The sequence below is a fragment of the Cottoperca gobio genome, chromosome 21 (assembly GCF_900634415.1).
Source record: "Cottoperca gobio chromosome 21, fCotGob3.1, whole genome shotgun sequence".
NCBI lineage: Eukaryota > Metazoa > Chordata > Actinopteri > Perciformes > Bovichtidae > Cottoperca > Cottoperca gobio.
In genome coordinates this window covers 21,604,872-21,619,424 of record NC_041375.1, presented here as the reverse complement: position 1 = coordinate 21,619,424, position 14,553 = coordinate 21,604,872, and the positions used below count along the sequence as shown (strand labels likewise).

The following is a 14,553-nucleotide window of genomic DNA, read 5'->3' as shown; positions in this document are numbered from 1 at the left end:
GCAAAAATGCAATAAACTAGAGACTACAAAAAGGTTTTCCAAACATGTTAAAAGTTTTAAAATGAATTAATTAATCTAGTTGTGCTGCTGAGGCAACGTCATTAGCCTGCTTTTAATCATAAAGTACAGGTGAAACAGAGATTTAAAATAATGTGTATTTTATGTGATCATTAACAATGTTTTAACAACAATGCCCACATTACTGCAGTGGACAGGTGGCCTGGATATGTGCGCTATAATTGTATTCATGATGAGACTTAAAAAGTAATTTTAAACACAGAATCATGTTTTCTTTTTGTCGAGGACTCTGTTAAACTAATATGAAGAATAATTGACTCAAAGAAAACGCTCATGGTTTTCTTCTCCTCCTCATGCAGTTCGCTATTTGTTAATATTTAACAGGGAGGACGTTTCGTTCACCCACGACCAGCGAACAACTCTTGAAGTCCCATGAACAACTCTTTTGGTTCTATATTTTTTCAAAGTACAAAAAATCAAGGCCTTATTTTAGAGACCAACCTTTACATTTATGTTTTTTGCGAGAATGCGCAAATTAATTTAGCTGTGTCTCTTTATGACGTGACCAGACACAATCAAACAAGCCAAGGAAATAGTGCATCAATAAAAGAGCAAAATATTTTTAGGGCTTTAAAAGAACAATCAGTAACACAAGGTTATTAATACCGGTTTCTGTTTTGATCGTCAGTATAATCGCGGCTTCCACCATGACGATCGTATTGGTCGTCAAGGCGATCGCGGCTTCCACCGTGGCGATCATGTCGTTCGTCAAGGCGATCACGACTGCCTCCGTAACGTTCACGCTGATTGTCAAGACAATCACGACTGCCAACGGAATTATCGCGTTGATCGTCAAGGCGATCCCGACTGCCTCCATAACGATCACGGCGATTGTCAAGGCGGTCCTGACTACCAACGGAATAATCGCGTTGATCGTCAAGGCGATCACGACTGCCACCAGAACGATCACCCTGGTCACCAAGTCGATCACGACTTCCACTGTAATGGTTACGTTTATCATCAAGATGATCGCGACTGCCACGATCACGATCATCATCAAGACGATTGCGACGGCTACGATCATCGTCGAGGCGATCACGACTTCCACGAATGCGATCATGCTGGTCGTCCTGATTATGGCGAGAGTCAACGTCACTGCCCTTGCCATCATGCCTTTCTTTACCACTATTATAACTGTGTGGATCGTCCTCTAACTGGTGTGCAGGTGCTCCAACGCTGTAATAGTTTTGAGGAACAACGCCTTTGACTTCCTGCTGGTTGACCTGCTTTGTCTCGTCCTTTGAATTCTCATCCCGGTACTGCTCTCCAGCTTCAGGAGCGTCTCTGTCATAAAACGCCACTTCTCCAGGAGAACTAACAGACAAACAGGGGCAAAATACACAAAAGAAAGAGAAACTAGTGAGGCTGGGGTGTTGGATGATCTAATTAAAGTATCTGTATCATTTCCACTGCACTGTCTGTCAGGGCTCTACTCAATGCCACTTGCTCTTTTTTGGTTTTCCATTAGCAGAATTGTGGACACGACCTGGTAGTTTTTTTGGTACAACCTTGGTCGAGGTTCCAAGCCAGCTAAACCGATACTAGAAGGTGGCGTTTAACACTGCAGACTACTGATCATGAGACTGTCACTAGCGGGACAAGGAACATCCTGCTCCGGGTGGAGGAGTTTAGGAGTCTCTGAGGAAAGAAGCTGCTCTGTAGTCAGTGGTGGTGTGACAGTGGATACTTCCGTATCTCTTGCCGGACGGCAGCAGGGGGAATAGGCTGTGACTGTGGTGGGTATTGTCCTTTAAATATCCTTTGGGCTCATCGCAAGCACCTCTTCTCCCCAATATTACTGATGCTCGATAGATTGGTACCAATGATGTTCTGGGCAGTTTTAATAATTCGCAATTGACAAAGTGCAGCAAAGATGTTACTCCAGTTTTATGCGGTTTTACTTGGATCAGCTGAGAATTGTGCCTACTGTGAGGGGTAGCCTACTAACCGCAATGGAAAACCACACAGAGATGTGCTGATACCAAAGGTGCATTGAATCGTGTCGAGTCAACGCATGCAGTAGAGGCGTTAGATACTAACAGTACACTAACATATTTGTTGGTGGTGGTTTGCAATGGCAGAAACACACAGGATATATCACACATACCCTTCAGCATTCTTGTCCTTTTTGCCCTTTTTCTTGCAGTAACAGAAGACGACAATCCCCAGCAACGCGACGCCTGCGAGGACTCCTCCAATGATAGCTGCAGTGGACCCAACGTTCATGCCGCCTGGGGAGAAAGAAGGAAAGACAAGTGATGTTCATGCTACACCTAGTCCAGGGCTAAAATCAGCAGGTAAATCATGGTAAAAACTCACCGGGCGTCACAGCTAAAGTGAAGTTGCAGGTGGCAACACCAATTTGATTTCTTGATGTGCATATGTAGAAACCAGACGTCTCGCTTGAAATATTGAAGAGAGATAGAGCTCCATCCTCTGCAAAATAATGACAAAAATAAGGCTAAACAATGCTGATATGATTCCTTTAATTGACACGGATGCCAAAGATGTGTGCTTTGAAGTAACACAAAGACGGCTGAAATGCATACTTTCAGTTGTTTTAAGTGGAAATGGTCTGGGAATGTTTTGGACACTGAATCTCTTCCATTCATATGTAGGTAGTGGGGATCCCTCCTCAGACATGCAGGTGAGGCTGATGTTGTGCCAGTACGCTGCTTCTCCCTGAATCTGGCAGATCGGTGGGGAGGGGGGCACTGGAAAAAAACAAAGAATTTAACATACAAAGTTACAATCAATTCGCAGAACTTTGCAAGCAGAATTGATTTGACCACATAGAAAAGACTTAAAACATGTCAGGTTTAAATCTCACCCAGGACCAAAAGGGAAGTGGTGGCAGCTGTTGTTCCCTCATCATCATTGGGGATCATGACACTGCATTGGTAACTGCGGCTGTCCTGCATGGTCAATCCTGTCAAGCGCAGTGTGCTCACCTGATGGTTAACCTCCACAAAGGCTCTGCCTTCATACTTAGGTGCTATGTCAATCGGATTGTTTATAAAGTAGGTGGCCACTAAGTCCTAGAGAAATAAACACAAACATATTTTACAAATATATCTGAGTATAATATAATTATACAATATCGTAGTAATGCCAAATGTGATGGCACATTTCACCATGACATAATGTTTAAAGATAGAGGGCATCATATGCTGTACAGTACGGAACTGCAAAATGTCCAATATTAAATAAATAAATAAATAAATAAATAAATAAGACATTTATTTAAATAAATGTTGAAATAAATCAGATAAATAAATAATGTAAAATTTGTAAATGAACCAACAATTTGTGTAGTTATTGAAATAATAATTACAACTAAACAACTTATTATGAAAGATAATAAAAGTGCTTTTTTGTAAAGTTCTGCTGAATTAAAACGGTAGCATAAATGATCTGCCTTGTTCGCATCTGGTGTGTGCAGCAGTGGTTTATGTGCAGGAGGCAATCTTTACTTTTTATTCAAAGGACAAAGGTCATAACCGCTATGAACAGATAGGGAGGAACCTGAATGCTCTGAATGTGCAACTTATCCTGTTTCCCATTCAATTAAAGTTTTTTGTCGAGTTATTTTTGGACAGTTTCTTTTTTGTTTTTCCTATTACTTAAACCCCTTTAGTCTGTGGGTCGAGCCTTTGGGTCCATTTCCTGCTGATGCCAGAGCAACACTCTGATACACAGGACACACAAATGTTACAGCGAATCATTGTCCATTATAAGAAATACATTTCCCCAGTCTTGATATGAATATAGTCTATATTATTACACACTACAAATCCCTGGTTTAAATATTGACCCAGTGTGAGTAGTTTTCTAAGGATGTTAATAGATTGTAATTTAGTATTTTACAATCACACCAAAGTGGCGCCAGAGAGCTCCAAATGTGCTTGATCATACACTTCCCATAATGCAGCTGAATTGCAGACACTCCCTGTTTTGTAAACAACCACGTCTTTCACACTCCACGTCTCCAGTTTTATTTTCTGTTATAGTTTTAAAGTCTCAAAGCCCAAGCCATTATGGGTTCACAGGCTATAATTAGCTCTCCCCATGACCGGTTAACTGATCTTTATTAGTCAAATGAGCGGAGTTCCCCACTAGTATAGCTCACCACAATATGCTGTTTCGCATGCAGCTAGTTTAACTTCTCACCATTGGTTCACCAGCTTTTTTAGGGTAGGCTTCCCATGTGAGGACGAGTGCGTTGGTGATGGGTCTGGCGGGGGTGAAGGAGCAGCTCAAAGTAATTTCACTTCCTCTCGCAGCCTCATATTCTCTCTCTGCGATAGAAACCTGCAAACTCCAGCAGCAGGGAAGTACTGAAACATAAAAATAAATGCACGATGTACATTTACTCAAGTACAATTTTGAGGTACTTTACTTGAGTACTTCCATACATTGTACTCCACTACATTTTGGAGGCAAATATTTCACTACATTTATCTTAAAGCTTTAGTTACTTAGCTAATTTAAATAATTAAAATCAGTTATTATATTATGATATATTAGCATAGGTTAAGCTACACAGAAATATATAAATTATTTTAAATGAGCTCCACCTTTACCAGCTGCAACATTAAAGTACACATTAATGCATATATATATATATATATATATACTTAGTCCTTCCTACACCACTGGGTGTTTTTGATGAATAGATTGAGAAACATTGGTGGCCCTTTTCAGTTAAACCCACGGCTGGTTGAGTAGCAAGAAGTTGGATTAATGATTAACGCAGGTGTTAATACCATAAAGGTGTGGCAGAGGATTATAGAAAAGAGAAAGAATATATAAGGCCTACCTGTGAGTATCACGAAAAGCTCTCGCCATCCAAGCTTCGTCGTCATTGCTGAAAGAGGATAAAAAATCTCAGCAAGTAGAAAATCTGAAACTGATGCTGTGCGTCCAAGAGCAAGAGCCCGCCTAACCTTCACGGTGGACTCCAAGGTGTGAAGAATATGACTTTTCCAGGTAATAAGTCAACACCTGTAGATCACGTGTCCCCAGAGGGCCAATCATTGACCTCCTATCCCCTTTGAATAAACATGCCTATAGTTAATGTAAGTGATAAGGAGGGGGCTCTACAAGAAAAAGGATTAAATAATAAAATATTAGTTACAAAGACAAAAATGAATTACACATACATAGATTTATTAGATTAGTTAATAATACATTTAACAATAATAATACACTTTATTTATAGTGCACCTTTAAAAAAAGGACTTTAAAATGAATCCAGAACGTATTTAAAACACAAAGAGAACTTAAAGCCAAACATTATAAAACATTAACATAAAAAAGTCACAAATTAAATTTAAAAAAAGTGAGTTTATGGCAGTAAAGCAAATCAAAAATCTCAAACAAATAATAATCACAGTCAGAAACTAACATTTCATCGGGTTTTGAGCGTCTTAGTGACATCGTGCACATGTGGTGTTGTAGGTTTACTCAGTTTGACCTGCAGGCTGCAGTATTGCACTGACAATGACGCTGCATGTGTTCAATACAAAGATAATCACGGCACAAACAATATAAAAAGCCTTCGATCCATGTTGCTTGAAAGGCGGAAGGTGTGAAGTGAAACCGGATCTTTAAGTGAATCAGAACCAGAATTCGGTTTATTGCCAAGCTGGTTTTCACATCCAAGGAATTTGCTTTGGTGTATTTATAAACACAGTAAGAATATGAAAAATGACTGTGAAAAGAAATGATAGTGCAGTTGTGGTAGTATTGTGCAGAAACGTGCAAATATTGTGCAAAGGTTGACCGTCAGAGTATGAGGAAGAGTTTGTAGTGTACAGAGATATAATCACAAAGGTGTTCGTTAATGTAACTTGTACGTAAGTTGGTCCAACCCAAAGTCAGCTGAGTATTCAGTCGAGCTCATAACCGACTGAATATTTCAGCCATTTGTTGTGGGAGAGAGAAACATCTTTACATGGGGAGAAGGGGACATACCCTGTCCCACAGTAATGCATTTCTCCACAACACCTGATAATATTGCTCCTTTCTTTACTTAAGTAAAAGTACCAATATGAAATACTGTATTAAAAGTGAACGTAAATAGTACAGACGTATTACCAGCAACATATGTTTAAATGAGCAAATGTAAACACTTGTTCTGCCTCTGTGACTGATATATTATTATTTATAACATTATCACATTGTTAATATTGATGCTTCAGTGTGTGAGCAGCTTTAGCGCAGTGGTTTCCAACCTGAGGGCCAAAGGGTCACAAGATAAATGTGAGATGATTATTGGGCCTCAAAGTTATTTAAGTGAACCCATGTCATAAACATCTGAAACATGACACGCCAAAAAAGTTTGGAATCGCTGGTTTAATCATTAACGATGCATTTTTATAATCTGTTTCCTTAATTAAAAATATGAACTTTAAAGGTTACTAGTAACTAAAGCTGTGTGGTAAATGTAAAGGAAAATAGTTCAATATTTCTTTAATTGTTGTGAAGTAGACGTATAAAAGTGGCATCAGAAATGTACTTAAGTACAATATTTGAGTAAATATACTTGGTTACTTTCAGCCTCTGTTTTTAAATCCTTCTTTGATTCAATAAATAATAAAAAAAAGGTTAAAAAAAGAGAGGATTAAGAGTCTTTGTCAGTCGGCGTCCGGAGTCTGTTGATGAGGACGACTGCAGCCTGTTCTGGTCAAACGACCACACCTGTGAAGTTTAATCATACTTCACTTACAGTTGTACAGTTTTAGATAAATGTTCTATTTCTCCTACTGTTCCAGGTACCATTTAATTTCCAATCAATTCTGTGTAATATGAAAATAATTAGCAGACTTTCTCAAACTGAACTATTAACCCCTCTGTGCGTTGTGTCCCCTCCCATCAGGTACAACTTCCCTATAACACCAACTACTTCTCTTACACTGTTTTATGTGTTGGTTTATATATAACACATATATTATTTTTGTTTCTGACTTTTGAATTTATATTAAAAATAATAATTGTATTTAACTACATTTTGACCACATGATTAGGTAATAATGCTTTATAATAATAATGTTTGTTAGTGGTGGGAATTTACATTTAAACAAGTTGCCAAAAACAAAAAGTGACATACTGGATTGTGGGCAATGCATTCATTTACTTTCTTATTTATTAATGAGTTACTAATTTCATATATTTGTTATTTGTGTTGATGTTTCCTGTTGTTGTTGCATGGTTGTGCAGCTGAGGTGCAGATTGATTTTAAAACACTGTGTTGCATTACTTTACAATAAAACTTTAACTTTGACAAGAATGCAGAGTTGTAGTTCTAACCAGATGCAAGAACATTTATTATTTATTAAATGTTTTATTTCATGTATTACTCAACAGTTATAACCTTGCCTGTGAAGCGTCTTGACCTCAGGAAAAAAACTCAAGGTCCACTTACTATTTTTTCCCCCTGGATCTTTCAGTTTGTAAAATGATCATCTTCAGTTTATGTGATTTGCAATAAAAGGGCTAAAACAAACCGCAGGTGCAGCACTTCACAGATGTGCATGTCTGACCTGTTTATTAACCCGCATGTGTTGAGTGAATAAAGGAAGTGGATGTAATGTTATGGGTTATCTTTGTACGCAGTGCAGATTAATGGGCAAAATGCAGGAAGTGGCTGGGATAAAAGGAAATGTGTCCCCACTTCACATCCCTTCATATTAGAGAAGCGAAATTTCCTTTCTCTGGTCAAGGCAAGATCACCAACACGTCTGGCAATTTGTCTCCTTTGTTTTGATATTAACCTGGTTTCTAGACACGTATGAGCGGGTGCAGCAAGTACCAAAGATTACAAATTCCAACAGAAAAAAAGAAAACCTAAACTTTCATCAGTTATTCTAATGATGCTTCATGCTTTGTGTAGGATTTTAAATAATTACTGGAGATAAAAATAAATCTGTTTTGGGTACAATTAGCTCATAACTCCCATTGTATTCCTTTCTTAATGTCTGGGTCTGAATCATTAATCGTTAAAAGTATTTTCCACAAATAAAACATGAGTAATACTGCAATAACTCCTCTGTTATTCATATCTAAAAGTCATAATAGTTATTATGACACACATACCTAAAGTGTGAGGATTATTGTTGTACAGAAACACGTTCTGAGATGCTTTTTGATCTTAATAGACGACTAGTCTGAGTAGTGAGTCACTTAAATACATACCTCTGTATCGGAGGTTGTTGTTGACATTTTAAAGTATTTCCAGGGGCTTTATTGTTGTTGTCAGAAACAACAGCGTACCTGTGCGCTGGCTCTACTTCTTTCAGATCCACACATGACCTTTTCGGTGCAAATTCACAGTGTAAGAAAAGCTAGATGATTATTTAAGTATGTAAATAAGCCACAGAGAACAACACCCCGCACACACTCAATTCGAGTATGCGCGTGTCTGTTCCCGTGCACGTGTGTGTGAGTGTGTGTGGCACTGGTAGGCTCAGGGCTGGGATTTCGGGTTAAATATTCAAAATGGCGGACGGAGGAGCAGCGAGTCAAGATGAGAGTTCAGGACCAGGTAATGATTACAGCATTTTACATATTCATACTCATATTCAAACTGTGTTACTCACAATATATGATACACGGAATACAGATGAAATGCAGATGGACTAACAGATGAGGATGATATTCAGCGCTGTTGTAGTTCAACACACAGCTAGCCAACTGTAATTTGACAGAGGAGGAAACGAGCTATTGCAGTGCGACGGCAAATTACATGGAAACATGCCTCCCCCCTTTGTGTGATTAGACGGCCGTACGCCGCTACATATTCATACCTCTGTCGACAAATACAATTTAGCATATTTTATTAGTAATCGCTGACGTGACTCTGGTTCATATATGACATATTTAGATATTTCGCTAACGCTATCTGATTGAAATGAGGATGCTAGCAGGCTAGCGTTAGCTCTGATGCTAACGCTTGGCTTTGTGTTGATGGAGAGGTTTGAAAGAGGTTTGCATATTCATTTCTGGCGAGCCGGGCAGTGGCTGTTTGTTTTCAACTGCTGTTTGGAGGGAATAATTAAAATGGAGCTAACCTGTGTTTTTTTTTTGTTAAATACACGGTGTCAGCTTGGTGTGCTTCAGCTCGACATGTTTTTTTTAATTTTTATAGCAGAGCAGTTTTCCCCTCAGTCTTTTGTGCTCGGCGCAGCGGAGCCCCAGCAGCAGCCTGTTGTGTTATTCATGCGGGCCTGTCTGAGCCAGAGTGCGGAGTTCAGCATATCCCATCGACCGACGAGCAGCCGGAGCTCATCCTGCGCAGGCGGCACAATAACTGAATGTCAACACAACACTTGCTGTCGATATTTACGCAAGTGTTTGAATAATCTGGCCTAGTCTGTTCATATTTTGAAGCGGGTTTTTATCCGACTGTCTGCCTCCTCTAACTTGGTCAAGTCGTTTAGCAGCTAACTTTAGCGTTCGTTCAATTCAGCTAAAATACAGAATGTAGCCGTTAGCCGTTAAAACGGTTGTAAATAGTGTTGCGTTCACGTGTTTCTCGCGTCGCCAGTGTTAAAGTTATAACTACAGTTTGAAGTTTTTAAAAAAAAAAATGTTTATAACTTGAAGTGGGAGTAACGTTATTCTGTTAGTCAATCTGCCTCATTAGAATATTTAATTTATTTGTACAATTTTTCAATGCGCTTGACTGAGCAGAAAACTTGTCTTGTATCTTTTATGCCCTTCGTTGTTGCAGCAGTTTTGACCGAGTCTGTCTGTGCTGAATACAAAGATTGTACCTGTGTATCCCCCCAAGGCACAGGGAGGGGTATGAGGCCCACTTCCGGAAAGCCACAATAATAACAGGCACTCACTATTCACTCTGCCGGTTTCATGGCCGGGCAAGACACAGCTTGATAGCACTTTTTTTTCTTTGTGTAGTTCAGTTCGCCATTTAGTTTGTTTTAAAACAAGGGTTTTATCATCTGTCACACAAGAATCTTTACGTTTTTAAGATAAGATAACTATTGTTTTATTGATCCCCCCCCTCAGGGATAATTTGGTTGTTACAGCAGCAACAAGACAAACAGATGAAGAGTAAAGTAAACAAAACAAGGTGTTATTTAAATAACTAAATTGAAACTAAAATGGCACTTAGAGAGTGCAGACCTCCGCTTCAAAATGTAATTAATTTTTTCTTGGTCCATGCTACACCCTTCCACCAAGTTTCATTGGACATTAGTTTTTCCGTAATGCTGCTGACAAACGCAAAAACAAACAAACAACCAAAAACATTACCTCCTTGGTGGTGGACATTATAATTAGGATGGCATGGGATATTAGATATAGTATAAGGTCAAAGGTAGTGCAATAATGTAACATATTTACGACTGAAAGGTGTTCTTACTATAAGAGTAATTAGATGGTTATAACTGGCTCGGATAATGTTGTCCATTGTTGTATTCTTTGCAGGATATGGCTTATGCAGTTGTGATGGACCTATCTTTGCAAGTCGTAACATGTTAAATGCAACTGCAGTTTCTTATGTTTCTTTGCTTGATTTTGTTGTAATAATAAAGATCTGCTTTATGTCTGTGGCCCTACTGTTGTTTTAGATTGTATTCCTTGTGATACTAACACACAATACATTCATAATCTCCAGGCATTGTTCTGAGAATCTGAGAATTACAGGCACTTTTGTGCAGAAATAGGGAAACTATTTGAATATTCCCTGATTCCACCCTCACAAATGAGAGAAATTCACTTTCTTTCTTATATTGTCACATATCACCGTAAGTCATGTTTTGCTCTGTTAAGCTGCAATGGTTTTTTTGGACCTTTTCAAGACTAAAAGATTATCAATTAATTTATATTATTTATTATAATAAAAATGATCAAAAGATTAATCGAAAATGAAAATAATTGGTAGTCGCAGGCCTAGTCGTGATACTACATGATATCCCGTATTTTAAGCCAAACCAAGAAAAGGAGTTTGTTAACATATTGTGAATTATATCCACTGTCTGGAAATAGGGTTATTAAACTAGGCTACTTAAAGAACTGACGAGAAATAATTCTGTCATCCTCACACTTAGGCTACTTTTCTCATTTAATCAGTTTTTTCAGTTCCGCCCTCATTCCAGCCTTGTAGTTGCATCATGAATATTCATTGATGTAAACACAGTTGTTATGAATAATGCATAATATGAGTAATACATTCAGGACATGCCATCTCAAAGTACTGAGAAGGCCTCCATGAAAGCTCCAGTCAGACAAGCTTTTTCACTGTGGTGGAAGAAAATCCTAACTAATCAGAGCTGTGTGGTGTGCTCAAAACAGATAACTGCTTGTTTCTGGTGATCTGTAGTAAAGTGCCAAAATGTCCTGCTATAAATATAGCACGGTAAAGATTGGCCTTAAAGGAAAAAAAGACAAATAAAAACATACTGCCATGCATTTGGAAGATATGGAAACCCTTTTTTCTTTGGGATAGACCGAAGGGTACAAGAGATAATCTACAAAATGTGGAGCTTTCAGGAACAGTAGACAGAGAGGAGCTTATGATTTGTGCATGCATTTGCGAAGCAACAATTGGTATGTTGTCCCTGATGATTCTCATATGTGTGCCATAATTAAGATCACTAGTATACACTTGCAAGAATTTCATGAAATAGTTTTCTGTTACAAATATTTAGTCTCATAAAAATATTGTGTTGCAGTAATGTTCCTTCTTTAAATAGATGAGGCAAAAGTGGGAGAGTTTTGCAGCAAACAGCCAGGTTATCTGGTATAATCTGAGAAAAAGGGTGTTGCTGTTACAAGTGAACCACACACCACATAAATGTCCTGCAGCTAATGCTAATAATATCAGCTTCCTAGGTTTCTGAATATATGTGTGATTTCAGGCTAACCTGCATGTGCTGTTTTGAAGTAGTTGAATATCCCTACTCGCCACCCCCTAGAAACTTCACTTTCATTAAGTAGGATTGAATTTTCCACAAAGTCTATAGACAGTTGGCTAATGACCACCCATGAGATACCACAGTAGCTTACAGTAGTGTTAGCCCCATTTCCCTTCATCAAATTACACTGCACTGTATTTTCTTCCTTTGTGGCCTCAGTCCAGTGTTGCAGTTGTTCAGATTGCATTGTTAATTCAATACTAGTATTAAAAGCTATTTTTAAATACTTTGGATATTTGTGTTGATTTAGCTGTAACCAGGAAGCTTTAGGTTGTTTGGTTAATAATTCCCACAAATTGAAAGATTATCTGTCGTGATCATACATCTCGATCATCGCAAATTCTGCGTAGTGCTCAAAGTGGTCCAGTTTGGGAAAAGTGGTCTTGGTGTGTTCTGTGTTTAAGATGAGGAATTTAGGTAGTAGAGCAGAATGTGGATGTGCTAATTAAGTTTAGCTCTGTCTCATGTTGAATCTCTCCACTCGCATTAACAGCTCTGCGGTATTCAGCCAGCCTTCCCATATTACAGTGCTAATGAGGTACCTATTTAATATTCTCTGCGCAGGATATTTCTGTAATGCATTGTTCCTCAGCAAACCGTTCAACCAAGTAACAGTACATGTGTTGAAGTGCACTGCTGATAACCACCTTTGCATTCACTTCTCTTTTGTTTATTCATTTGTTTGCATGATGTGATTGTTTAAGATATTCTTTAAAGTCCAGATGGACTTTAACCAAACCGTGCATTGTTTGAAGAGAACAACAGTGGCAGTTGAGTAGGAAGAGGGATATGGAGTATAATGTTGTGTCCATTTAATGTTTAGGGCTGTGATTTCCAAACCGGGATAGTTACCAGAAGTAGGGAATGCTAAACCCTCTCTAGTGACAATTTAAAATGTGAGGATTAGACTGCTTTACTTGTGAACTGAATATTTTTGGGTTTTGAAATGACAAAATGACAAATCAAGTAGGTGATAGACAGACAATTAATCAGAAACTAGTATTTTTTTCTAGCAAAAATATTCTTTGGTTCTAGTCTCAATTGTGAAGATTTTCTGTGATCATTGTAAACTATATCTTTTGGGTTTGACTGTTACCCTTTAGCTTTAGTACATTTTGAGAGGCATTTCTCACTATTTTCAGACATTTTATAGACCCAACGACAGGCAGACTAGTTGCAGCCCTATTTAATAATGTTATATAATATCTGGACCATGGTGAGTGAAGGAATACTTGAACTCATCTGAAAGAGCATTTGGGGAAAATGAAAAAAGGTTTGGGAACCACTGGTTTAAGGTCTCTGGTTGTTTGTTATAAAAGCATGCTGAGGTTTACAAAGCGCTGCCAACATTGCTTATTGACTGAAGACTTGTCCCTCATGCGCTCACACTGCTGATAAAGGTCTGTTTGTTTTTCAGTACCTAGTGTGTTAACGCTACCATGCTCTCTTGGCATTGTTCGATCTGTTCAGTATGTAAATGCCTTTTCGTCAGGCAGCGGTATAAGTGAAGAAGTTGATTAGAGCTTTATGCAGGAGCAGTTGTTGTGGATTTAGTCGGTAAGCCCCTTCCCCTGTAGACCCCAATACAGCCATACATTCCTGTCCAGTCATTCTGATTAACTGGACACCTGTGCAGCACCATCGCAGGGATATATCCTCGCTGTAATAACTCTTGAAGCACACTGGAAATGAATGGGGAAAAAAAGATCCAAAATGAAACTAATGGAATGTAAAGCTAATCTAAATATGCTAATCCTCAAACACTTCATAAACATGGACAGCAACAGCCCGCCACCCACTCTCTGTAGTCGCTTGCTGAGGAATGCTTTAGCCACCGGGGGTCTAGCAGTAATGACAGGCTTGTGGTGGATTAATGTGGAGTTATTTATTTCCGATTGAGCGAGTCCTCCTCCCACTCATACCCCAGACCCCCCTTTTTAGTAGTTAGGCCCAGTCTCCATGACTCCTGGCGATACTTCGAACGAGTAGTCTTAGACATTTTTTTAAAGCGGTCCGCCTTGCTTACATGTCCAGACCACAGCCGACAGGCCTCAGATTGCATTCTGGGATATCTTCGGCCCTTTACCTGCTTTTAGCTAATTACTTTTTAGCAGTGCACTCGCACTATAATTGGTCTTGTGCGGCTGCCGCCCCTCCCTGTGCTGCACCAAGTGCTAGTTTGAGCACTTTTTTCTCCCTCTCTGTGTCGTCCTTATTCCCCTGTTTTTTATCGTCCTCCAAAAGCCATCCAATTAATATGCTAATGAGCTGATAAATATTTATAGGGGTTTAAATTATGCAGAAAGCTTTCAGAGCCCGGTGTGAAATGCGTCGCTCGCAGGACTTCAAAGCCTTGCATTGCTAACGAGGCAGGGGCAGATTTGCATACGGCTTTAATCAGCTGAATACTGATTATGCTTCATTATAGAGTTGGAGCAGGGTGGGGGGGGGGGGGGGGGGGGGGGGCAGAGTTGGAGGAGGCCGCCAGCTGCACTTGTCGTTTGTTTCATTCCAGCAAGAGGGAGAGGTTGAACTT

At 39.1% G+C, this 14,553-nt stretch overlaps 2 protein-coding genes across 5 annotated transcripts in view; one reads left to right on the top strand and one right to left on the bottom strand.

Moving 5' to 3' along the window:
- Positions 1-574: 574 nt before the first annotated feature.
- Positions 575-4,943, bottom strand: gpa33b (glycoprotein A33 (transmembrane), paralog b). Its single transcript, XM_029459637.1, has 7 exons — positions 4,898-4,943; positions 4,249-4,415; positions 2,909-3,116; positions 2,628-2,792; positions 2,398-2,514; positions 2,186-2,309; positions 575-1,392 (listed from the first exon to the last, which is right to left on the bottom strand). The coding sequence occupies exons 1-7, from the start codon at positions 4,941-4,943 to the stop codon at positions 678-680; spliced, it is 1,542 nt and encodes a 513-aa protein (XP_029315497.1). The 3' UTR covers positions 575-677.
- A 3,634-nt stretch (positions 4,944-8,577) lies between these two features.
- The window catches only part of pou2f1b (POU class 2 homeobox 1b), a 23,639-nt gene continuing 17,663 nt past the window's right edge, over positions 8,578-14,553 (top strand). For all 4 annotated transcript variants that reach the window (XM_029458633.1, XM_029458632.1, XM_029458630.1 and 1 more), the window contains exon 1: positions 8,578-8,623. In XM_029458633.1, coding sequence (XP_029314493.1) covers positions 8,578-8,623 — 46 coding nt within the window. The remainder of the gene's footprint in view (positions 8,624-14,553) is intronic.